Consider the following 23,630-nt stretch of genomic DNA (forward strand, 5'->3'; position numbering starts at 1 on the left):
GCTGAATAAATGGATGGATTTAATCCTTACAGCGGCCCAGTGAGGTGGATACTATTGTTATCTCTAGTTTTCAGATGAGGCCCAGAGATGTTAAGCAACTTGCCCCAAGCCACACCATTAGTAAGAGGAAGAATTAGTACCTGAACCACGGATGTTTCTTGTTCTAGGACCTTCATTTTAAATTACTGTTATGGGCTGAATTGTGTCCCCTCCAAAATTCATGTATTGAAATCCTAACCTCCAATACCTCAGAATGTGACTGCATTTGGAAATGGGGCCTTTAAGATTAAACGAGGTCATGTGGGTAAGTCCTAACCCAATCTTATAAGAAGAGATTAAGGCACAGACACACGCAGAAGGAAGGCCACGTGAGGTCACAGTGAGAAGAAGGCCATCCACAAGCCAATGAGAGAGGCCGCAGAAGAAACCAACTCTGTTGACACCTTGATCTTGGACTTCCTACTTCTAGAATTGTGAGATAACACATTTCTGTTGTTTAAGCTGCCTGGTTTGTAGGACTTTGTTATGGCGGCCCAAGCAAACTAATACACTCATTATGGAAGTTGAGTATAAAAGGCAGAGTCTGATCTGGGCCTGCCTACCTCTTAGCCCCTCTGCCAATACTCACTGCTCCCCCATGATGCCACCAGCCACCTGGACTACTTGCCATTTTCCAAATATATCCCACTTTCTTATGCATTTTAGTCTTAGGAAATGCTATTACTACCTGGAACGTCCCTAACCAGCACCCCCTGCCCTCACAAAGATGTCTACGTCCTAATCCCCAGAACCTGTGAATGTTACCTATAGGACAGAAGAGATGTTGCAGGTGTGATTAAGTTAGGATCTTGAGATGGGTAGATTATTCTGGATTACCCTACCCAATCCAGATGGGCCCAATGGAATCGCAGGGTCCTTATAAAAGAGAGGCAGGAGTTCAGAGAGTTCAGAGAGGAGAGAAGGTGCTACCCTGTTGGCTTTGAAGATTGAGGAAGGGGCCACAAGCCAAGGCACGTGGGCGGCCTCTAGGTGGGAAAAGACCAGACAACATATGCCCCCAGATCAGAAGGAACCAGCCCTGCAGATGCCTTGACTCTGTCCCAGTGAAAGTGGTTCCAGACTTCTGGACCCCAGAACCATGGAGAGTAAATGTATGTTATTCTAAGCCACCAGATTAGCCGTGGTTGGTAACGGCAGCCACAGGACACTGACACAGCCCCTGCCCCACCCCACCTTGCCCCCAAGAACTACTTCCTATTAACTCCTCAAGAGTCAGACTCTGCATGTGTTCCTTTTTATGCCTCCCTGACCCTCTTTAATGGAGGTGACCACTCCTTGCCTTGTAACCACATTGTGTCTACTTAACATTCACGTTACATGGGTAACAGGAGGTTAACACAGAAGCTTCATTTGGACTCAGACCCAAGACACAACAGAGGTGGAAATTCCATAGGCAGCTGCCAGGTCACTGCCTGCGTGAGGAAGGCCAACAAGCGTTGGTTCACAGCTGTTGAGCCCCTTCACCCACTGTGAGGTTAGAAATGGGTGAGACAGGAGAGAAGGAGGGTGGAGCTGCGTGGCGGTGGGAGGGGGGCGCTGCTGCAGAGCAGTGAACCGAGGAGCGGGGAGAGGCCCTCCACGTACATACCCCATCTCTTAACCCCCAGAGTGTGTGAATGCTACTTTATATGGCAAAAAGGATGATTAAGTTAAGGGTCTTGAGACGAGGCGCTAATCCTGGATTATCGCCGTGGGTTCTAAATGCAATCACACATATCCTTTATAAGAGAAAGGTGGAAGGATTTGGGGGCAGACACAGAGAGGGAGGCAACGTGAAGATGGGGCAGAGATTGGAGTGATGCGGCTACAAGCCAAGGAATGCTGGCAGCCACCAGGAGCTAGGAGAGAGGCGTGGACAGATTCTCCCCTGAGCCTCTAGAGGAGCTCAGCTCTCCTGACACCTTGGTTCTGGACATCTGGCCTCCAGACTGTGAGAGACTAGCTTTCTGTTGTTAAAGCCATCAGTTTGTGGCACTTTGGTACAGCAGCCATGGGACACTAATAACCCGACAGAGAATCATGCTCTCCTCATCTTAGCGGCTGCAAGGAACAACTGACAGGTTCCCCTGCCCGGTCCCAGGATTGCTCCATCCCAGCCAGGAGGAAGATGGCTGCTGGGGGAACCACAGGGAAGCCTAGAAGCCCGGTGGGTGTCACTGACTCCAGGGCTGCGGAACCAGAGTTTTCAAAACTTTCCACACTTTGGTTGCAAATCCAGGCTTCTGCCCTGAAACCTTGGAGGGCTCAAATTCACTCTCAGAACAGCGTTTGCTTGGGATTGCTTCCGAGGAACCATCCTTTCTAGGGAGGACTTGGGAGACAGTCGTACAGAGCACTGTCATAATTCCAAATTAACATTGCAGGAGATAAGCTCACTAATTAACTCTGCCTTAGGCTGTGGGAAAGAGATAAAGAGGAAAGCTAAGTGTTTGGAAAAACAGGAGAGAGTATGGCAGGAAAGGTGACGTCAGAGTCAGGTAGACGTGGGTTCAAATACTGCACCGCCTATGCCTGCATGATGTGGACAAGGCGGGCTCCAGGAGCCCAGGTATGTCTGTCAGGAATAGGGTGTTTCCTTGGCAGGATGCTCTGAGGATCAGGGTGAATGTGGTACCTAGCTCTGAACAGGTGCTCCCCTTAAGGAAGATGATATTAATTTTAAAAGCTCCCCTTGGTCTTCTTGAATAAGCTTCTAGAATGCCCACTGTAAGCTTGGCGAACAGCTTGCCAGCCATCTGTCTGGTATTAATGATGATGGGAATGATGATGGTTAGATGATGGAAATCTGTCATTTCCAAAGCCCATTGGCCCCGCATCAACAGCTCTCTGGGGATAAGGAAATACTTTCCTGCCAACCTCTTGGCTAGTTTCCTAGGGCTGCTCTAACAAATCACCGCAGACTTGGTGACCAAAAACAACAGATATTTATTTCTTCTCTTCTGGAGGCTAGAGGTCTGAAATCGAGGTGTTGGCAGGGTTGGTTTTCTCTGGAGGCTGTGAGGGAGGAAGCGTCCATGCCTTTCTCTTAACTTCTGGTGTTACTGACACTCCTTGGTGCTCCTTGGCCTGTAGCCACATCACTCCAATCTCCGCTTCCATCTTCCCATCGCCCTCTGTGTGTCTCTCTGTGTTCTCTCCTCGTCTTATAAGGCCACTAGTCATTGGATTTAAGGCCCACCCTGAGTCCAGGATGATTTTATCTTGAGATCCTTAACTAATTACATCTGCAAAGACCTTATTTCTAAACAAGGATACATTCTGAGGTTCCGAATGGACATGAATCTTTGGGGGGGGGTCAATATTCACCGAACTACAGTAGAAAAGAGCACAAACATTGCCACCCACTGATGTCAGGAGCATCTGCACGTATGACCTATAGGAGTCATAACCTCTTGGAGGCTCAGCCTCCTCATGGTCAAAATGGGAATAAGATGCTCTGCCCCATAGGGCTGTGTGAGAGTTGGGTGAGATCACTTGAGTGAAATAGCACAGAAGCTAAAATGCTGGCTAAATACTCGATTGTTCACACTGTCATCATGGTCATATGACTTTTCCCATTGCCCTGGGGGTCTGTGCAGGAGAAGTGAGGGGCCAGTGGTCAGTCTGGCCAGCCACCTGGGTGTGGGTCTTTGGGCAGCCCTGGAGTTGGTCACTAAGCCTGAAAGCTTCCACAAGCAGGGAATGGTTTGGGCTGGACTGGCTGCTCAGGAATCTTCTAGAAAATGTGTTAAAATGCCAGTCCTGTTGCCTACCCAGCGGCCTGGACAGGGGATGGGGAGGAACATTTGACCATAGCAGGGGGTTCTGAAACACAGCCACCCACCTGGAGAGCCCCTAATCTGGCTCAGCCCCACATTTCACTGATGGGGAAACTGAGACCCAGAGGAACAAGGACTTGCCAAAATCGATGCAGATTCTGACAAAGTTGTAGTGAGATCCCAAGAGCATCCACTGAGCATCTTTCTTCAGTCCCGCAACTTCCCTGGGGGTTCCCTGGGGCTCTGGGGCGGTGGGGTACGGTATCTCCTTGTCCTGGCCAGCAATTAGGCTCGGAGAAGTGACTGATGAAGGGCACATGGTTGGCTCAAGGTCAAGTCACCAAAAGACAAAGATGTAAAATCCATTCGTGAATAAGAATACGTGAACAAGAGAAACCTCATCTACCGATGTGCGGGTATCCCTTGTTCTCTGCACCTTTGCTATCCAAACTCTTGTTTTCCAAACACAGGAATCAAATAAATTAAGATAAATGTGTTGACACATCTCTTGCTATCCAAACCCTGTTACGTGCTGTGTGTATGAGTCTTTGGAATAAAATGGATTTGAAGAGGGAGGAAGATATATATTCTTACTGTGGATACAAATATATTTTACGCTGCTCAACTGTGCCTTCTCTTGCCCAGTAGCGTTCAGCTACAACGACAGGGAACTAAATTTAAAAAAAGGGAAAAATTTTCCAAATTCACTTATGCAGCCAAATGAAGAACAACACAGAAATCGATGAAAGGTGTTAAAATTGTTGTGTTCCATACAAAATTCCCTACATTCTTGAGAGATAGTTTAAAAAATATGATAAAATCATTAAAAAAAAGATAAATTCAGCAAATTGTTTTTCTCTATGATATGGCTTTCAGCGATTTAACCATTCAGTGAGTTGACTTGTGATGAATTAACTTTCAGTAAATTGCTTCCTACATGGCCAGTAATAGGTGGAGGGGTGGACGCTCGTGTCATATGCTGAGACCTTAAAAATAATTAGGGTCTTTGACATTTCCCTGTAGACTGCCATCAACACTGCAATTTGTCTTTTCAAATTATCCCAGTGGAGTGTGTCATACATTTCCAGCGGGGACCCTGACCTCTGACTGTTGCTTCAAGTAAGCTCCCCTGAAGGCAGGGACTGTGTGTGTGTGTGTGTGTGTGTGTGTGTGTGTGTGTGTGTGGTTCACCACTGTATCTCCAGGATTTGAAGGATGGCTTTTCCACAGTTTGCACTCAATAATTACTCTTGAAATGGGTAAATGAATGAATGACTTATATTTCTTCCTAAAATGAGAGTCCATAATTGTCATCCCTTTCCTATTCTATGGTTACAACTTCTGGGGAGATTGCAGAATGGCCCCAGTACTTTGTAGACTGTCCCAGGAGAGGTAAAGGCTTTTTCTCCACCCCTTGGTTCTGGGCTGGCTTTGTGACTTATTTTGGCCAAGAGAATGCAGCAGAAGTGAGGTCAAGCCTGGACCGTGGGAGGTTTTGCATGTTTCTTCTCTTGCAATTTTGCTACCATCATGTAAATGAGCTGGACTAGCTTCCTGGATGGTGACAGACATCAAGCGACCCCTCTTGATTACAAACAGTGGTTGAGGCCACCTCAGACTAACTGGAATCCAGCCAATCTGCCAGCCAAAGGCAGACATGCGTGGATATCAGCAAAGCCTGGGCCAGTGTAGCAAACTATCATGGTAACCCATAGACTTGGGAGAAACAATAGATGGTTATTGTTTAATGCACTAGGTTTGGGGATTATTTGTTACACAGTGATAGCTCACTGATACAAATTCTTTAATGACCCCTAAATTCATTTCTACTAAGCCTCTCCCATCTTCCATATTTTACTTCCAATTAGTCCCCACACTATAGACTTTTTAAACACCAGTCTGATAATGTCACATTTTAGCCTGAAGGTCTTCAGTGGTTGCCTACTTCAGGGAGGACAAAATGTAGTATTTCAGCCTGTGAGGGCAATGACAATCTGACACTGCTTTCCTTGTGTCTAGACCTTCCCTGCAGCCCCCACACTCTGCTCAACTCTCTCCTCCTGGACACTCTGTGTCCTTTGAGTCCATCAGCACACCCTGCTCTCTGACTTCTGTCCTCTGCCCAGAAGTTCTTCCTTTTCTTTTCAGCCAGCCAACTGCAGGGCCACTGCTAGCTCAAATGACACTGTTGTAAACCAGAAAATGTGGCCCTTCCTCAAAAGAAAAAAATTTTTCATAAATTAGTATGTTTCTGTATGACCTGAACAATCACACACTGGGGCCCAGCTCAGCTTAGTCAGGGAAGCTCTCCAGACACCTGGCAGGCAACAACTCTGTCTGGTGCCCGTGCATGTCACACTGTCTGCTCACCCCACCCAGGAGGCCAGGGCCCACCCATGCTCCCCCCCCACCTCCCTGAAGTCGGGCATCCAGGCCAGATTTGGAATCGGGCAAGGGATAGGAGTCAGGCCTCTGAGAGTGGGTAAGAAAGGAGCCTCGGGGGACATCTGCAGAGAGGGGTACACACACATGTGTATATGTATGTATATGCGTGAACCAGTGTGTGGGCATGCTTTCCCGAGTATGTGTATGACTGTGTTTGCCTGTGGGCTGATGTCAGAGACAGCATATGTTCTCCGTCTAATATGGGGATGATGCATCTTTAGACATGGCACTGCGGGGAGTGCACACTCTGAAAACCCATGCTTGATAACTCTGCTCGCTTCAGCTCAACATTCAGAAAGCAGTTTAACTTTACCCCCGCCAGGTAACGTGACCCCCCACTTGTCCAGGTAACTATCTCCTCGTGCTTACACAGTGCCCGGGTCCTGCGTTATCTTGGTAGTCTACTGTAGAGCTTAAGAACTCAGGCTCTGGAGTCACACTAACCTGAACTGGAATCCTGGCTCCCCTGCTCATTAGTTGTGTGACTTTTGGTAAAGCACTTAACCTCTCTGAGCCTCAACTGTCAATCCAGTCCCCTTCCCTAAGATAGTCAGTTACCTCCTCTTCTTTTTCTTTACTTGGAAACTGCCTCTAACCTGGGCTCCAAGCTCCTGGTTGGGACGTTTCTCATTCTTCTTCACGCTCCTAGGGATGAAGGTACAGCTTGTATTGACTTTAACAAATCAATATATTTACCTACATCATGCATTCTCAACTGGGATGAAAATTAGTTCTTGGTGGGGAAGGGTGGCAAAAAAATGTTAAATATCACAATGGTTTGTGGAGCTGCCAACCTCAGCCTTACCCGGCACAATCTTATTTCTTAGTATTTAATTTCTCTTACTAGGGAGAAATTAAGATTAATTAAAATTAGTCTCCCCCATGCCTGTTCAGGATTGAGAGGATGGTGGCACCTCCCTCTGTCCATATTTCTCAGGTGTCTCCATCTTTTCTATTGAACCCTTTGACCCTGCTTCACCCTTGGAAATAGGCCACTTGTGCAATTCCCTTTAAAATACCAGCTGTCAGTACCTTCGTGCTGGACCTTGACCTAATTTCAAGTTTATACAATAGTTGAGAGTTTACAGGGTAATTTTAGAAAGGTCATCTCATAAGTGCTCTCCTCAGATTCCGTGTGGTAATGGTGCAGGGGTTGGGTCTCCTGCTCTGGATGAAAACTGCTAAGAATTCATACCAGCAATGGGGTGAATTCTCACCTTCTGTATAAATTCCTTTTACAGATACGGATGTGTCCTGAGCAATGACTGCTATTTTTTTTTTTTTTTTAGCCTGGATTTGTGAGACATTCCCATTTATTGTCATTAAACAGTTTTTCAAAAATTAAGACCATATACTGATTTGCTATCAGGCTAAATCTCTTGATTTATAGCTTTAATCATTTTAATGTATATATACTGATGTTTTCCACCCAATCATTTCTGCTTGGTCAAGAAAGTTAGCAATTGATTTACTCATTACTTTGCTTTGCACATAGTTTCCTAACTTCTTAGGGGAAATGAATCATCTGATTTGACCCCCACGTAAACTCTGAGCTACTTAATGCAGTTGAGTGGAGGCCAAGGTCATGGGTAGAGTTATTATCTCATCTATTCATTCATTCATTCATTCAACAAACAGACATGTCTGGGCACCTATACCTGCCAGGCACTGTACTAGGCTCATGGCTTGGGGAACATCTATTCCAAGCTGGAGCCTTGTTGTCTGCTGACCGAGCTCCCTCCTGGGGCAGCATCCCCTGAGGGACAGAACTGTCCCCGCCGGGCCTGGTGTAGCACCTGCCCCATGGCATGGGGTTCAGAGGCAGACATAGCTGGGGCTGACTCTGGACTCCACCCACCCCTGCCAGCAGTGAGATAATGGATCCAACCTTGCAGACTTGGGAGAGTTAAAAGGAATAATGTCCAGGCAACATTTGCACAAATATTGGTTGTTTGACATCCCCTGGTTCCCTCTCCTTTCTTCCCTCTTCTGCCCTCCGGTAAATCCACTGAACAACGATCATCCATTTCCAGGTCTGTCTCTCGTGGGCTCCTCCAGGGCAGGAGCGGGATGTTTTCCATCTCCTCCCTAGACAGGGTGGGTGCGGGGCTGGCATTCAGCTCATGTCGAGCAAGTGTGTGGTTTGGACTCTATTTCCTTTGGCTCTTCTCCCATCTAGTCCCCCCGCCCTGGGGCTGGATGGGCTCTGGGCTGCTTGGTCTGCGGGGCTCGGCCTCTCCCCTTTCTGGGTCTCACCGAGCTCCCATCAGAGTGGACCCTCAAAGTTCAGTTCTGAAAGCCTGGCTGGCACTCCCCACAGTGTCTGTGGGAGGGTCCCCCGGGGGTGGGGGGCAACCTTGGCCAGCGGCTGAGCAGGTGGCGCTCCAGCCCCTCCCCCACCCTCAGGGGACCCCTGTGGCCGGTGCCTCAAGGGCTCCACAGTGTCAAGGCCACAGAGGGTAAAATGTCCGAGGTGGACATCTAACCATTGTGAATGAAAAATGTTGCCTGCCATACCAGCAAACAAAGGATGTTGCAACCATCGAGCCACTGCAGCTGCCCCCGACAGTGAGCCCTGAGGAAACTCAGGATGGAGACAAACAGGCTGTCCACTGCCAAGCCCTCAGCCACTGCAGCCAGCCCCAAACGGTGCACCCTGAGGGGACTCAGGATGGGGAAGTACGGGATACTGTCTCTAGGTAGCTAAGGTGCAGATCAAAGGAAAGATTTCAATGAGCCCAGACTCCTGCATCTTCCCATACATAGAAAAGCACTAAATTCCTTAACATCCTTGAGATGTCTGGTTTTCTTTAATGAACAGTCATCTTGTGATGTTCCAACTACTTGGTCTTTGTTGCAAAAACCCCTGTATATCCTGGCTCTCCTGCCGCCTCTTCGGAGCAGTCTCTCAGTGCTATCTGAGATGCTGTGTCCCGGGGTGAAGTCCTCAGTTTTGTCTGCCGAATAAAACATAATTCTCAACTTATAGGTTGTGCATTTTTTTTCAGTCGACAGACAGATCGATGTCCTGGATGGGATATTTGAGGGCCTTCCCTTGACTTCCAGGACTCAGGCCTACGGGAGCATTGGCTACAAAACCATGCCAGGCAGGGTTCCTGGTGGGGAGAGTGGGCTTTGGAGTGTTACTGCCTCAGTCTGAATCTCAGATCTGCCACACTCGCTGTGTGACCTTGGGCAAGTCATGTGTATGCGATGCATCTCCTCCTCTGTGGGGGCAGGGAAGCTGTCTGTCTCATTCACTCTTTACCTCCAACCCTGGCCCAGAGCCTGCACTGTGGTATAATAAGAAATATATATTTGGTCTTTTCCCCCGGTTCCCGGCACAGAGCTCAGTTCCTGGTACAGGACATGGAGCTCTTAAAACCCTTGGAATTTCCTGAGTGATAGGAGTATCTTGTTTTTCCTAATGAGCCCCTTTCCAACACACCTGAGTTTATGCTAACAAGGTGACTCACATGGGCCCTTAGATGGTTTCAGGGAGAAGCTGGCCTTGCTTACACAGTTGGAACTCAACCCCTCAATGCCCAGGGAGAGGTGAGGGGCTGGAGGTTGGCCAGTGATTGACTCGACCATGCCTACGTAATGAAACCTCTACAGGAACTCCTAAACAATGGGGTGGGGAGTTTGCAGGTTGGTGAACTCGTGGAGGGGCTGGGAAGGGGGTGCACTCCAACAGGGAACAGAAGCTCCACGCCCGCTCCCCCATACCTTGCCCGGTGCATCTCTTCAGAGTAAGCTGTAGTCACGAGTAGAGCATGTTTGTGAGTTCTGGGGGTCGTTCTAACAAGTATTGAACTTCAGGGGATGGGTCTTAGGAACCCCTGTACTGTAGTCGGCCGGGCAGAAATGCAGTCACCTGGGGACCCCAATTGCAGCTGGTGCCTGAAACAGGGGAAGGCTTGTGGGACTGAACCCTTAACTTGTGGGGTCTGTGCTCACTCTGGGTAGGTAGTGTCAGAACTGAATTGAATTGCTGGACACCCAGCTGGTGTTAGAGAATTGGAGGATGGGTGTGGGGAAAATGACACATTTGGTGTCAGAAGTGATGTTGGAAAACACAGTAGGGTCTCCATGCGTGAGTGCTGAATGAATGCATGAGAAATACAATCATACATTGAGTGCTGACCAGTTGCCAGGCTCTGTGTTTGGTGCCTGGAATACAGAAGTGATGGAAACAAGTTCTCTGCTTTTGAAACATTCCCAGATATTAGAGGAAACTGAGCAGCCTCGGCCATTGTAATATGGGGTGGAGAGGGTGAAACCAGCAGCAAATCTGGGGGCTGAAAGAGCACAGAGGAGGAGCTGTCTAGTTCTAAGAAAGGTTCAAGGGACAGTGTGAGCTGACTTTTTAAAGATGAGAAGCCATTCCTCAAATGGATGGTGCCAACTACAAATTGGCACCTGCCATCTACCTCTACTAGGATCAAATCATGAGCCGCTGCAGCCGCTGACCTTCAACACCCCCTGAAAGGAGTTCAGGGTAGAGATCAGGAATGAGGCACTCTGTGCTCTGGGAAAAACTGGCAGAACAGGTCTTCAGAAAGTTAGGTATTTTCAGGAGAAGATTTTATGAGCCCAATTCTTGCATCTCCTCGTATCTAGAAAAGCACTAAAAATTTTCACGGTGACGTCTGCTCCTCGTGACTAGCGGCAACCTTCTGCAAAAACGTGTGCTTGATTGCATGTACTCCCCCTTCACCAAAATCGCATATATACTGACCTTCCCCCCATGTCTTCGGAGTGGTCTCTCAGAGCTATCTAAAATGCTGTCTCCCGGGCTATAGTCCTCATTTTGCCCCAAATAAAACTTAACTCACAACTCTCACGTGCATTTTTTTTTTAGTTGACAATGTGTAAGGGTGGAGCTCTAGGTGGGGGGACAGATTTGTAAAATCATGTAAGCATGGGTGACAGTGGGGCAGCTGCATGCAGCTCCACGTGGCCGTAAAGCAGGGACAGTGGGGTGGGGTAGGGGGAGAGGGGTGGGCAGGGCAGAGATCCTGATGGTCCCTGCAAAGGATAGTACACGCGGGCAGGCTTTCCAGATTACATCAGTGTGATAGATAGAGGTGTCCCCTTTTCAAGCCAGGCATGTGCTCCCTGGGCACTTGGCATCTCTCCCATCAGGACTGCTCCAGCCTTCTGGAAGGTTCAGATCCTAATGTGCTCCTTTGTCAAAGCAGTGATCAAACTCAATCTTGTTGTGTAGACCAGGGTGTGCCTGTCCTCCCCGTTGGCTCATAAACTGCCCTTAGAGGGCTGAACTTAGTGCCAGGCACAGAGTCAGTGGGTAATAAGAGTTTTCAAACAGTAATTTACATGCTTTGGGGATGATCTCCTTTCCCTCAAAGATAAAGCTCTTCTATCCTGTGCCTCATTTATTAGGCTTCTCTGCCACTGCTTTGGGGTCACACGAACACATAAAATATGTAGCAGGAAACTGCCTTTCTTGTTTTCTTTCTTTCTCTTCACCTAATTTCAACTCCCTGTCAAGTCTCCTTCAATTGATCTGCTAACCACAGAAGCTGCCTCAGGCAAACTTACAGCTTCTCTCCTGGGAAGAAGATTCTTTTCATTTAATCATGGAGGGGCAGCCTCCCTGGGGAGGCCCTTCGCCGTTTATCTCTTATCGGCTCCAAGCCACGCTTTCCCAAGGTGGCTCCTCCTGGGATCTGTTCCTTCATGTACACTTAGGAGGATGCAAGATGATCTCACAACCCAAAAGGCAGTTCCCCTTGGACAGGTAATTTCCCCAGGGGCTTAAGCTGTGTGCTGTCAATGTGAATCCAAGTGAAGTTTCTAAGCCCTGGTCAGTCTCGGGGTACAGTAGCTGGAGTGGGTGAGGCCCAGTGGCTCGGTAAACATGGGGGGTTTGGGGAGCACAGGGTAGGGACCAGCAGCTGATCTGAGATGAGGGGGGCAGATGGACCTTCCTTAGGGAGCCTCCCTGACACTGATGGAGAGCTCAGAATCTAAAATGCTGGAAACTCAGCATGCAATACGGTCGCAATCACAAAAAAGCAGTGTTTGCAAACACTGCAAGGGGAACCAACATCATCGCAAGAAGGGAGAGGGTTTGGGAAAAAGCACAGAAGTCAAAGCTTTGTGATTTGGGTCAGGTAAACACTTCAGGCAGGTTTGTGGATGAGTTCAATTTAGTATCTTTGTGTAAGAGGACAGAGAAGAAGGCCAACCCGTCCACTGAGAGACCATGTCAACACTCACTATTCTTCCTGGGAGAAGAGCTGTTATCGGAAAAAACCCGAAAAGTGCTCACATCCCACCCTGAAATGTGGAGCTTTCAACTCTCAACGGCCTGCACTCAGCACAGGGCCCCCGTCCACGGGGTCCCTGCCTGCTGGCGCTGCCCAGGCCCACTGCCCTCGTCTGGTCCTCATTTCCTGCCGCCTGCGTTTCCCACCCGGCCCCTGGCTTGCGGCTTCGCCTCTGATTTGTTTCCATCCATCCGCCTCCCAGATCCACTCTTCTCACTGCAAATCTTAAAAATCCCCCCAACGGACCTCTCTGGAGCTCAGGATAAAATGGCAAATCTTAACGCACCGCCCCGGCTTCCGTGGACCAGCTTCCAGCACATCTCTGACTTGTCCTGTGCTGTACACCCCGCTCCAACGCACCACCCCCCCCACCCCGCCCCACGCTGGGACAGCGGTTCTTGCCTGGCTCTACCCCGGAGGTCCGACTGAGCCAGCGTCAGGTGAGGCCTGAATCAGCGTTCACTGTAGTTCTCAAGCCACCCAGGTGATTGTAATGCTTTCAGACGAGGTTGGAAAAGGCGTCTCTAGCCCAGGGATTTCCAAGTTTGGCTGCACGTTGAAATCACGTGGGATTGTTAGACGTTGGGGGGCCTAGGTCCCACCTCCAGATTAGGGTTTGGTTGGCTGTGGATGCAGCCTGGCCATCAGGACTTTTAGAAGCTTGCCAGGTGATTTAGCAATGTTTGAGGACCACTGCTCTGGCCCTGCTGGGTTATTTGTTGTTCCTTTGCCATTAACTTCCTTTTACATTCTGGCGTTTTCACTGGCTGTTCCTGCTGTATGGAAATTCGTTTTTCCCTCCCTCATAAGCTACCTCATTCTCCCTTCTTCCAAATGTCAGAATTGAGGGACTCTAGAGGGAGCAGCAAACTTTTTCTGAAAAAGGTCAGATAGGAAATATATTAGGCTTTTTAGGCCACTGCATGTGGTCTCTGTCAAACATTCTTCTTGTTTTCATTTTAAAATGTAAAAGCCATTCTTTGCTTGTGGGTCATACAAAACAGGCCATGGGCCAGATTTGGCTCACAGGCCACAGCTCCCTGACCCTGGACCACAGCATTGTTTGTTTCATAAGGTAGTGAGTTCCCCATCAATGGAAGCAATCAACTCATGGTTGGAGGACTTCCTGGTAGGGAAACCATAGATGGGACTCGAACTTCCAATGAATAACTGGACTGAAAACCTTTCTGTTCTTTCATGAACTTGGGATGCCTTAGTTCTAACTCATCCCAGCTCCTGGACACAGCTCCTCATCTGCCAAAAGATCTCTGAGGTCCCCTGCCAGCTCTGAAATCATCCCAATCCTCTGTTCTGCCTCAGTTCATTGTGAAGCTCTGCGTGTGTCAGTACGGCCTTTGTTTCAACACGAAGAGCTGTGATTTAGGTATCTGAGTTTAAGAGACAAAGAAGAAAGACTGATCCTGACCTCTGTGTACAGATGATATTTGAAGCAAGAACAGCTGGAAACCATGAAAATCAAAATGCTCTGATTTCATCTTTAGCCACAGACATCTGACAACTAGATATGAATGGCAAAATTATACCTTCCTGTGTAGAAACAAACAGGACTGATTCACAATGATCCAGAGTAGACCCATCCTAAGAAGATAAAAACAGAAGCTCCCCCTCTTATCCCAAATTCTTTGTGTCAGTCTTGCAGGTCAATCTCAAAATGGGCCTAACTCCACGCACCTTTTAGCAAACAGCCAATGAGTACTGACCACATGCATAGATCAGAGTTAAGACTGCAGGTCCTAGAACAAGATGGTGTAGATTCCAATCTAGCACTTGTCTCTTAGCTGTGTGACTTGGGGAAAATGACTTAATCAACATGATCTTTGTTTTTTTCATCTATAAAATGGGAATAAAATTAGTTTGGGAAGGAAAGGTTTTGCAGCTTACCTGTAATTCATCTTCTATCAACCGGGATAGGAAGAGAGGAAAGAAAGAAAAGGAAATGACCTGGTCCATTCTGTTTGTAAACTTTCTAAGCCAACCTCATAATGGTATTATCTAGCAGAAAGATAAGAGAGTCCTTATGTACAAAATGCTTTTAGGAGGCTACATCTGGTCTATTTAGAATGGAATGTATAGCTATGGGTATAGAACACTGGAAAATGTCAGTGTCAGCTGTGTAATTATCAAAGTATAAAATGAAGACGCTTCATGAATAAAATAGTTCCTGTATGTAAGCGTTGCCCTGCATGTTTTATTCAGAGACCTTACAAGTTTAATCTGGGCCAGAGTGCACTCTAACATGCAAGGAAGAATCTGGGGAGCTGTGTTGATGGCTTCAGTCTTCACCTGGGTCTTACGATGACCTGAGAATTATTAGTAAAGTTTGATTCTGATTTGAATCTGATTTGAATTCTGATTTCTGAATTCTGATTTGAATCTCTGATTGTTGTGATTTTCTTTTGACAGTTTGACTCTGTGTTATCTTATATTCTCAGCGTATGTTTATGAGAAAGCATTAGAACAGGGCCTGGAGCATAGTAAGTGCTCAATAAATGTTATTATTATCAGAGAACTGGTGTGAGGACTAGATCAGGGGACAGAGGGAATGTGCTGGAAAAGCTCAGAGCAGTGCATGGCTGTGAATTCTTATTCTTTGCAATGGGGTAGAGAGAGCACAGGTTTTTAAAGATCTGGTTCAAATCTTGACTCCAGCACTTACCAGCTGGTTCATGTTAGGGGACATTGTAACCTCTCTGGGTTTCAGTTTCCTCATTTGTAAATGGGAGCAATTAATCCTAATATCAAGACTACTGTGCAGAGTAGGGATGATGTGTATTCAGACATCCAGCGTAATCAAGAGAGGTTAATGCCCGAATGCCATTATGAGGGAGGCCAGGACTGGCAAGGAGCAGGATGGGGCCAGGGAAGACCTAAGCCACTGCCTCTGGGTTTAACCAAATCACTTTTGGGGTGCTCTCCCTTGTCTCCCTCTTAGAATAGTTCTCAGGAGAAGATAATGAACCACACACAAGGCCCTTTCATGGAGCTTATTTTCTAGCTGGGGGGAGACACGTTAAGCAGGCATCAGCAGACTGCAGCCCACAGGCTGCATCCAGCCCACCACCTGCTCTTGTGAATAAAGTTTTCTTGGAACACAGCCATGTCAGCCTTCATTTACTCACTGTCTGTGGCTGTGTTTACACTACCACCGCAGAGCTGCAGAGTGGCCACGGAAGCTGTGTGGCCTGTAAAATCTTTACTGTCTTGCCCTTAGCACAAAAAGATTGCCAATCCCTGTATTAAACAGATGAGGATACAGTACGGAGATGGGCCAGTGAAAGATGCTGTGAAGGAAGTAAACCAGGACGATGTGATCGAGAGTATGCGTGTGTATGTGTGTGACTATGGCATGTGTGTGCACATGTGTACATGTGTGTATGTGTATCCTTGTGTGTATTGTACGTGTATGTGTATACTTGTATGTGTATGTGTGTGTTTGTGTATACACGTGTGGGCACGTGTGTGTGTATACCTGTGTGTGTGTACGTGTTTGTGCATGTATGCTAGGTGGTCAGGACAGGCCTCACTGGGCGGGTGACATCCCCGGTAAGATGGCCACACCGGCCTATGAACTCCGTGAGAGCAGAGACTGTCCCCCTGGGTTTCCTCCCCAGTGTCCCCAGGCCTTGCACGGGGCCGCTGGCCGCCCACCTCCAGGGGTACCGACGTGACTGCTGCCCGTGGAGCTGGTGGTGCGGAGGCCCCGTGGGACTGAGCACACGCCCTCCTTGAATCTCCTTTAACTGCAACGTGGGCTCCTTGTTTGTCCTCCTGTCATTAGCTTCCCCCCCGGAAGGTGCCTTCTTCCTCTGGCCGTCTCATCGTCACAGCACGGTGTGTGTATGTGTGTGTGCGTGCACGTGTATGCGTGTGCACACAGGTGTGCGTGCCTGACTCCCTCCCCCAGTCATTCCACGGCCCTCTCCACCATCTCATTACAACCTTCTGTTGTCGTGGCTGGGGACAAATGTGACAGGGTTCGGAACATGACGGTCCATGAAAATCAGCAGTGCAGAGGGAGAGAGAGAAATTTGGGTCCATTTGTTCTGATAGAAACTTGTTGTTTTCATCAACACAAAAACCAAAACAAATCAGAACCACAGCAGTGCTTCCCGGAGAGATCTGTACAGTCATCAGACCTGCCCCGCACCATCTTCCCAGCCCCAGCGTGGCCTCTGACTGGGCTCCTGTGGGACACAGACCCCCAGCTGGGGGTGGCAGGGCCCTCAGTCTCACCTCCCCTGGCCATTGGAGAGATGAGGAAACTGAGGCCCTAGGAGAGCAGAGGACTTGCCCACTAGGGAAATGGCAGAGCTGGGGCTGAAGGTGGGTCCTGGGTAAACTGAGGCTCAGAGTACTCCAGACTCCACACTCAGGCAGGTACAGTGTAAGGTGGTGGTTAGGGCCTGGGGGTTGGGCAATTCCATCGCTGCTTGCTCTGTGCAAGTAGCTTCCCATCTCTGGCTTCTCTAGAGCGGTCACAAGCCTTAAATGAGTTAACACACATCAAGGGCTTGGCCAAGTATAGTATATAATCAGTGATGAATAAATCTTAGACATTACCATTTTTATTATAACTATCATTATACCTTCCATATTAAACTGTAGCTTCTCTGTGGGCACAGACTGTAACTTGAGTATCTTCGATTCATCCCAAACTAGTGAATCTGGCTCACAGCTCTCGCAGCTGTTAATGGTTGCTGTGTTGTTGTATGTTACCATCTATGCATCTTTGAGTGAGCCTGTTACCTACCATCGGTTGGATGGAAACCAAGGCGGTCACTGCATTTAAATCGATGGGGACTCTCCCCTCCCCCTCCACTCCCAGTGGCCCTTGCCCCTCCCCAGACCCCGAGCTCTCTATCCGTACAATAAGAACACCCCACCCTGGTGGTGCCATGAGTCTCTGGGCTGGCATGTGAGGAAGGAGGGGCGCCTTACCTGGCCCGCTGCAGAAGGCGGCGATAATGGCCAAAATGCACACGATACTCAGGTAAGGGATCCAGGGTGCGTGGTCCTGCAAGAGAGCAGCCGTTGGGCAGGTGAGGAGGCAGCTGTGCTGGAGGACCTGGTACCACCCCAGCTCCTCCTCAGTCCATCTGCATGACCTGAGGCAGCTCACTTTACATCTCTGAACCCCAGTTTCAGCGTCCATAAAATGGGGATAATGATAACCCTTAAGCCATCCCATCCGCCTATGTTACAGATGTCAGAGTGAGATGAGATGATGCCGGTGAAGCAGTTAGCATAGTCCCAGCATACAGTGGGTGGTAAATAAATGAATAACTAACACTGATTGAGTGCTTAGTTGGAAGCAGGCAATATGAGAAATTCTTACAGGCAATTTCACATTTAAAAAATTTTCTCTTGGGCTTCCCTGGTGGTGCAGTGGTTAAGAATCCATCTGCCAGTGCAGGGGACACGGGTTCAAGCCCTGGTCCGGGAAGATCCCACATGCCGCGGAGCAACTAAGCCCGTGCAGCACAACTACTGAGCCTGCAAGCCACAACTACTGAAGCCCGTGCGCCTAGAGCCCGTGCTCCGCAACAAAAGAAGACACCTCAGTGCGCACCACAACGAAGAGTAGCCCCCTCTCTCCACAACTAGAGAAAGCCCGCACGCAGCAATGAAGACCCAACGCAGCGAAAAATAAAATAAATAAAATAGCAGAATAAAATTAATTAATTAATTAAAAAAAATTTTCTCTCAGTCAATCCTAATTATCCTGCAAAACAGTACCTTTCTCCCTCTGCCGTCCTGGCAAGGTGTGAGATGAGTTAACTCGCATCATTAAATACGCTTAGAGGGGCTGCCCCTTGTCTAGTGAGTGGGGTTGGCTTCACGCTGGGTGGGAAAGATGTTTAGGAAATCGCTTCTGCTCTAGCGGACTGGATGGCTGATGGTTAGAACATGGTGTCAGCCGCGCTGGGACACGGTGGGTGAGCATGTGTGGAGGTGCTGGGGTACCTGAACACAGTCTAGAGAGACTCGGGGAGGGGAGAGGTCTGCACTCAACTTTGAAGGCTGAGTCAAAGTCAGGCAAGAGGAAAAGGAAAGGAAAGGTGTTCCAGGAGAGGCTTCCCCATGGGCAAGCGCTTGGACGCACGGGAGAGCACAGTGCAAACATCCAGAGTGGAGGGCACGGGGAGAGGGGAGAGAGCGGCCCTTCCACGCCAAGTCCACCAGCTCCTGCTGCAGGAGGGTCTAGGGTTGGCAGGAGCCCAGCAGGCTCTTGTACTGTATAGCTCTCTGCTGCACCATCATCCATCCATCCATCTGTCCACGCATCCATCCTTCCATCCATTTGGCAGATTGCTCCAAGCTCCCCCTGGATGCCATGTTGGGAGGTGGGAATGTACAAATGGGCATGGTCCTCACCCACACACCTCACTGTCCTCGGGAGGGAGAGAGATGGTTCAACAGTGAAAGCCAGGTTGTGTGATAAGTGATGTTGCAGGGCTGCCCCTGGATCCCTGGGAAGACAGAGGGGGGCACCTCACTCAGAGATAGGTTAGGGGAAGGCTTCCTGGAGGAAGAGGTATCCAGGAGGCAGCCAGGGTTTCCTGAGTCTGGAAAGCAGAGAGGCCAGCTGAACAAAGAGGGCAGGGCCAGGCTCTTTGGGGGGCTGCTGGGGAACAGAGCTGGGGGGACAGGGAAGATGAGGGCACCTGAGCAGGGAAGTGCTCTGAAACCTCGTGAGGTGAGGCCTAGAGGGGCTCATGCGCTCCTGGCGGCCCTTCTGCACATCTGACACACGCTGCAGAAAGGCAATGACCCAGAACATCCAGCCTGTGAGGCTCCCTGCCCGGGACAACCCTGTCTGGCGGTTGGGAAGGAAGGTCTCTGCCAGCACATCACCCGAGGGAGAGGTTTCCAGCTCCTGCCTGGTCAGCACCTCCTTTCTGAAGGACAAGCTACTGCCTGTCAGACACCAGCACACTACAGTTAAGTCCCCTACATACGAACCTTCAAGTTGTGAACTTACAAAGATGGGAATGTGTGTTCGCATGTCCAATCACGTAAGGTAGTTCACGTGTCTGGCGTACATTGTCACGTGTGTACATCCTCTACAAGTGGTTGTGCTTTTGTGTAATTTACTGTATAGTACTGTATAGAGTACAGTTGTATAGTATCTTTATTTCAAGCCCAGGATGTCCAGAAGGAAGCGTAAAAGCAGTGGGGATGTAGTTGGTGCAGCACTACCCAGACATCACTGGATTGTTTTTTCAAGAGGGTAGGTAGAATTGAATCCAGCAAGGAACCAGAACATGTGCCACCAACGTCAGGCATGAGTGAACAATTGTGAAGGTGCCTCATACGGCAGTGCCAGCCACCCTGAGCTGGAATGTGAGAGTTGCAAGAGGCATCTTAGGAGTCATCTAGTGCTATCTCTTCTATTCCACAGATGGGTAAACTGAGGCTCAGGAGGGGACATATCTTGCCCGAGATCACACAGCTCATTAGTGGCAGCGACAGGACCAGAAGTCGTGTCTCTTATCCCCCCAGTTCAAGAACCTATTACTAAACCCCCTCCCCAAGGGTGCCCAGCAGCTTCAGCGCTAGATGCCCTTGGGAACTCTGCATTACAAGAGTCGTCTGTAGACTGTATGGACTTCCCAAGCTGAAGGTCCCAGAGCACGAAGCCAGAAGCCATGCCCATGCTGTCCTCCCTTGGGGAGCGACAGACACGTCCTCTCACCTGCAGCGTCAGCGTGACGGTGAGGATCCCAAAGAAGAGAGTCATCAGCCCAAAGCCACCAATGAGGAGGGGTCTCCGCCCCATGCGCTCGATGACCAAGCCCTAGGTCAGGGTCAGAGAGAGACGGTTACTACTCCCCTTCTAGCAGCGAGCGAAGGGGACCATGATGCTTGGAACTGCACTGGGGTCGTTGTTACAGGATGGCTCTGACCTGGAGGCGCTTGGCCAGTTTCTACCCTGCCACAGCCAGAGGAATGATCTTTACAAGAACGGAAGAAAGGGAGGGAAAGGAAAGTCACAGCTCTTGAGTACCGGCAGCGTGCTGATACAGTCACCTTCGCCCTAATCTTCCTCACTGGGGAGGGCGGGCTTGTCCTCAGAAGAGATGTGGTCGCCCCGCTCTTCCCCCACCTTTGGATCCAGCGGGTGGAAGTTAAACTCTTTCCATCCCTTATGCCGCGTGTCGTGGGTGTTCCAGGGGCAGACTTGGGGGGAAGCCCTGGTGGGGGGAGTGGGCAGAGAAGGTTCTGTCGCTTTCCACTCTGCCTGTGCCTGGGTGGCTCAGCTTCATTCTGGGTGTGATACTGGGAAGCCCAGGTGACTGCAGCCCCTGAAGCCATGTCCCCTGACCCAGCTTCCTGCAGCCACAGGGCTGTCACTGGCCTCCATCCGGCTGCCCCGTGTCTCCCTCTCAGGCAGGTAAGGACAGGCTCTTCACGGAGCTCCTTCAAATGCCAATGGCCCTGAAACATCGTGATCCTATCTGAGTCTCAGAGCCAGGCAGCCTGGGGCTTATATCCTGGGTCTACACTTTCCAGATGTGTGAAATTTGACATGTGACTTCCCCCCCTCAGAGCCCCAGGGCCTTTATCTGTGAAAGGAGGACAAAATACCCTCCAACAAAACTGTCTGGAGGGTGTGCACAGGTTAATAAGAGACTGTGTTCAAAACACATAGTAAGTCTTCCGATGTCAGGTGCCCTCCCCTCCTCATCCCTCCTACCCCCATTTCACAGAAAGAGAACATTGATGATCAGAGAGGTGAAGTAACTCAGTGGCCATCACACAGACATCATTAAGGGGAAGAGAGGGGGGAGAGAGAGAGAGAGAGATGGAGAGACAGACAGAGAGAGAGAAATTAAACTCAAGACATCTAAATAAAAATCTATGGCTTTTCTCAACTGGGCAATCAGGCAAGGCTTTCTGGAGGAGGCAACAGCAGGCAGAGAGGCAGGGAGCAAAGGCTTGGAGGCTGGAAAACCCTGGTCAAGTGAGTGATCTGGCTTGGACAAAGGGAAGCAGTGACACTGCTGGGGGCCATGAAGCCAGACCAGTGCCTCTGCTGTCTACCAGCTTCAGATGACGGTTCAAAAGCCAGAACATAGAGAAGAACTGTCGCCATCCCGCCCCAAAGCCTAGGGGTCTCTCGCTAAAGGAGTCCTGTTGCAGGAAACCTAGAGCCCTCCTCCTTTTCCTCTTTCCCTCTTTCCTCATGCCCTGCTCTGGAAAAGGCAGGCAAGGGGAAGCCAGCTGGGCACGCTCGCCCTGGGCTCAGCCTGGGCTGCTGTCCTGCCGGTGCAATGGGCACTGAGGGGTGATTGGGCACCGCTCTGCTGGCTTGCTGAGTGCCCGGGAGGGGCTTGGGAGGACAACAAGCCTGGATGACGGCTATATGTCTCAAAAAACATCCATGACTTTCCCTTGGCAAGGTTTTCCCCCTGCCACCCAGGGAGGCAGGGCGGACCCACGTGTCTAAACTTGGCCTTCTTGACACCTGACCCTACAGAGTAGAGCACAGGTGGTGTCCAGAGGCTTGTGGGCCTGAAATGGGCAGGTCTGGGTTCAAGTCCCTGCTCTGCCCCGTAGGGTCTCTGTTCCCAGGACAGTTGACTTAGCTTCTCCAAGCCTGTTTCCCTACTTGGAAAATGCAAATGATGACCCTGCCTTTGCAGTGAAGCTGTGAGATCAGAGGCAAAGAACTCACGGTGCCTGAAATAGGCTTGAGAACAACCCGGGCTTCTGAAGAATGGCAGGAGATTTGCAAGAACAAGTCTTGCAGTCAAGGTGGGACCTGGGGTCTGGTCCCAGCTCCTGCCTCTAACAGGCCGTGTGGCCTTGAGCAAGTCAGTCAATGCTTCTGTGTCTTCATTACTCCTCTTTTGATGACGGTGGGTTAGTGTGGGTAATCATAGCTGATGATCATTTGCCAAGTACCTGTTATGTGCCAGGTGCTGCATTCATTAAATACTTTCTATGTGTCAATTCATTTAACCGTCACTACAACTTTATGAAGTAGGTTCTGTTACCCTCCTACACTGTTGGTGGGAATGTAAATTGGTGCAGCCACTATAGAACACAGTATGGAAGTTCCTCAGAAAACTAAAAATAGAACTATCACATGGTCCAGGAATCCCATTCCTGGGCATATACTCGTAACAAAACTATAATCCAAAAGATACATGCACCCTAGTGTTCATTGCAGCACTATTTACAATAGCCAAGACATGGAAGCAACCTAAGTGTCCATCGACAGATGAATGGATAAAGAAGATGTGATGTGTATATATATATATATGTATATCATATATATATATATAATGGAATATTACTCGGTCATAAAAAAATTAAATAATGCCATTTGCAGCAACACTGATGGACCTAGAGATTATCATACTAACTGAAGTAAGTCAGACAGAGAAAGACAAATACTATATGATATCACTTATATGTGGAACGTAAAAAATAATACAAATGAATTTATATACAAAACAGAAACAGACCCACAGACATAGAAAACAAACTTATGATTACCAAAGGGGAAAGGGGGTGGGAGAGGGATAAATTAGGAGTTTGGGATTAGCAGATACAAACTACGACATATAAAATAGATAAACAAAAAGGTCCTACTGTATATATAGCACAGGGAACTATGTTCGATATCCTGTAATAAACTATAATGGAAAAGAATATGAAGAAGAATGTATATGTATAACTGAATCACTTTGCTATACATCAGAAACTAACACAACATTGTAAATCAACTATCCTTCAGTAAAAATTTTTAAAAATTAAAAAAATAAGTAGGTTCTGTTATTTGTCTGATTTTACAGGTAAAGAAACTGAGAGACAGAGGCTTTGGGAACTTGTTTAAGGTCACATGGATGATAGAAGGCAGAGCTGGCATCATCTACAGTCTTTTCTGGTTCATAAGAAGACAGTAACATTTTCCCAAGCAGAATAGACAAAGTACCACTTTGTAAGAGTGCACGGTTGCATCTGGGTGCCCGGCACCCTCCTCCCTGCACCCTGACCATCTCCCTCACTTGAAGGTCAGGAGCTTCATCTTTGTTTCCCC

The 23,630-nt window shown here is 48.8% G+C and overlaps 1 protein-coding gene across 4 annotated transcripts in view; it reads right to left on the reverse strand.

Annotated features, from left to right (window-relative positions):
* SLC2A9 (solute carrier family 2 member 9) overlaps positions 1-23,630 on the reverse strand; it is a 236,975-nt gene that overhangs the window by 46,617 nt on the left and 166,728 nt on the right. For 3 of the 4 annotated variants that reach the window (XM_061191237.1, XM_061191239.1, XM_061191240.1), the window contains exons 12-13: positions 20,277-20,378; positions 17,519-17,594 (exon numbers count right to left, since the gene is read on the reverse strand). In XM_061191237.1, coding sequence (XP_061047220.1) covers positions 17,519-17,594; positions 20,277-20,378 — 178 coding nt within the window. The remainder of the gene's footprint in view (positions 1-17,518; positions 17,595-20,276; positions 20,379-23,630) is intronic. The other variant, XM_061191238.1, reaches the window with a different exon arrangement.

Source organism: Eubalaena glacialis, chromosome 5 (assembly GCF_028564815.1).
Source record: "Eubalaena glacialis isolate mEubGla1 chromosome 5, mEubGla1.1.hap2.+ XY, whole genome shotgun sequence".
Lineage (NCBI taxonomy): Eukaryota > Metazoa > Chordata > Mammalia > Artiodactyla > Balaenidae > Eubalaena > Eubalaena glacialis.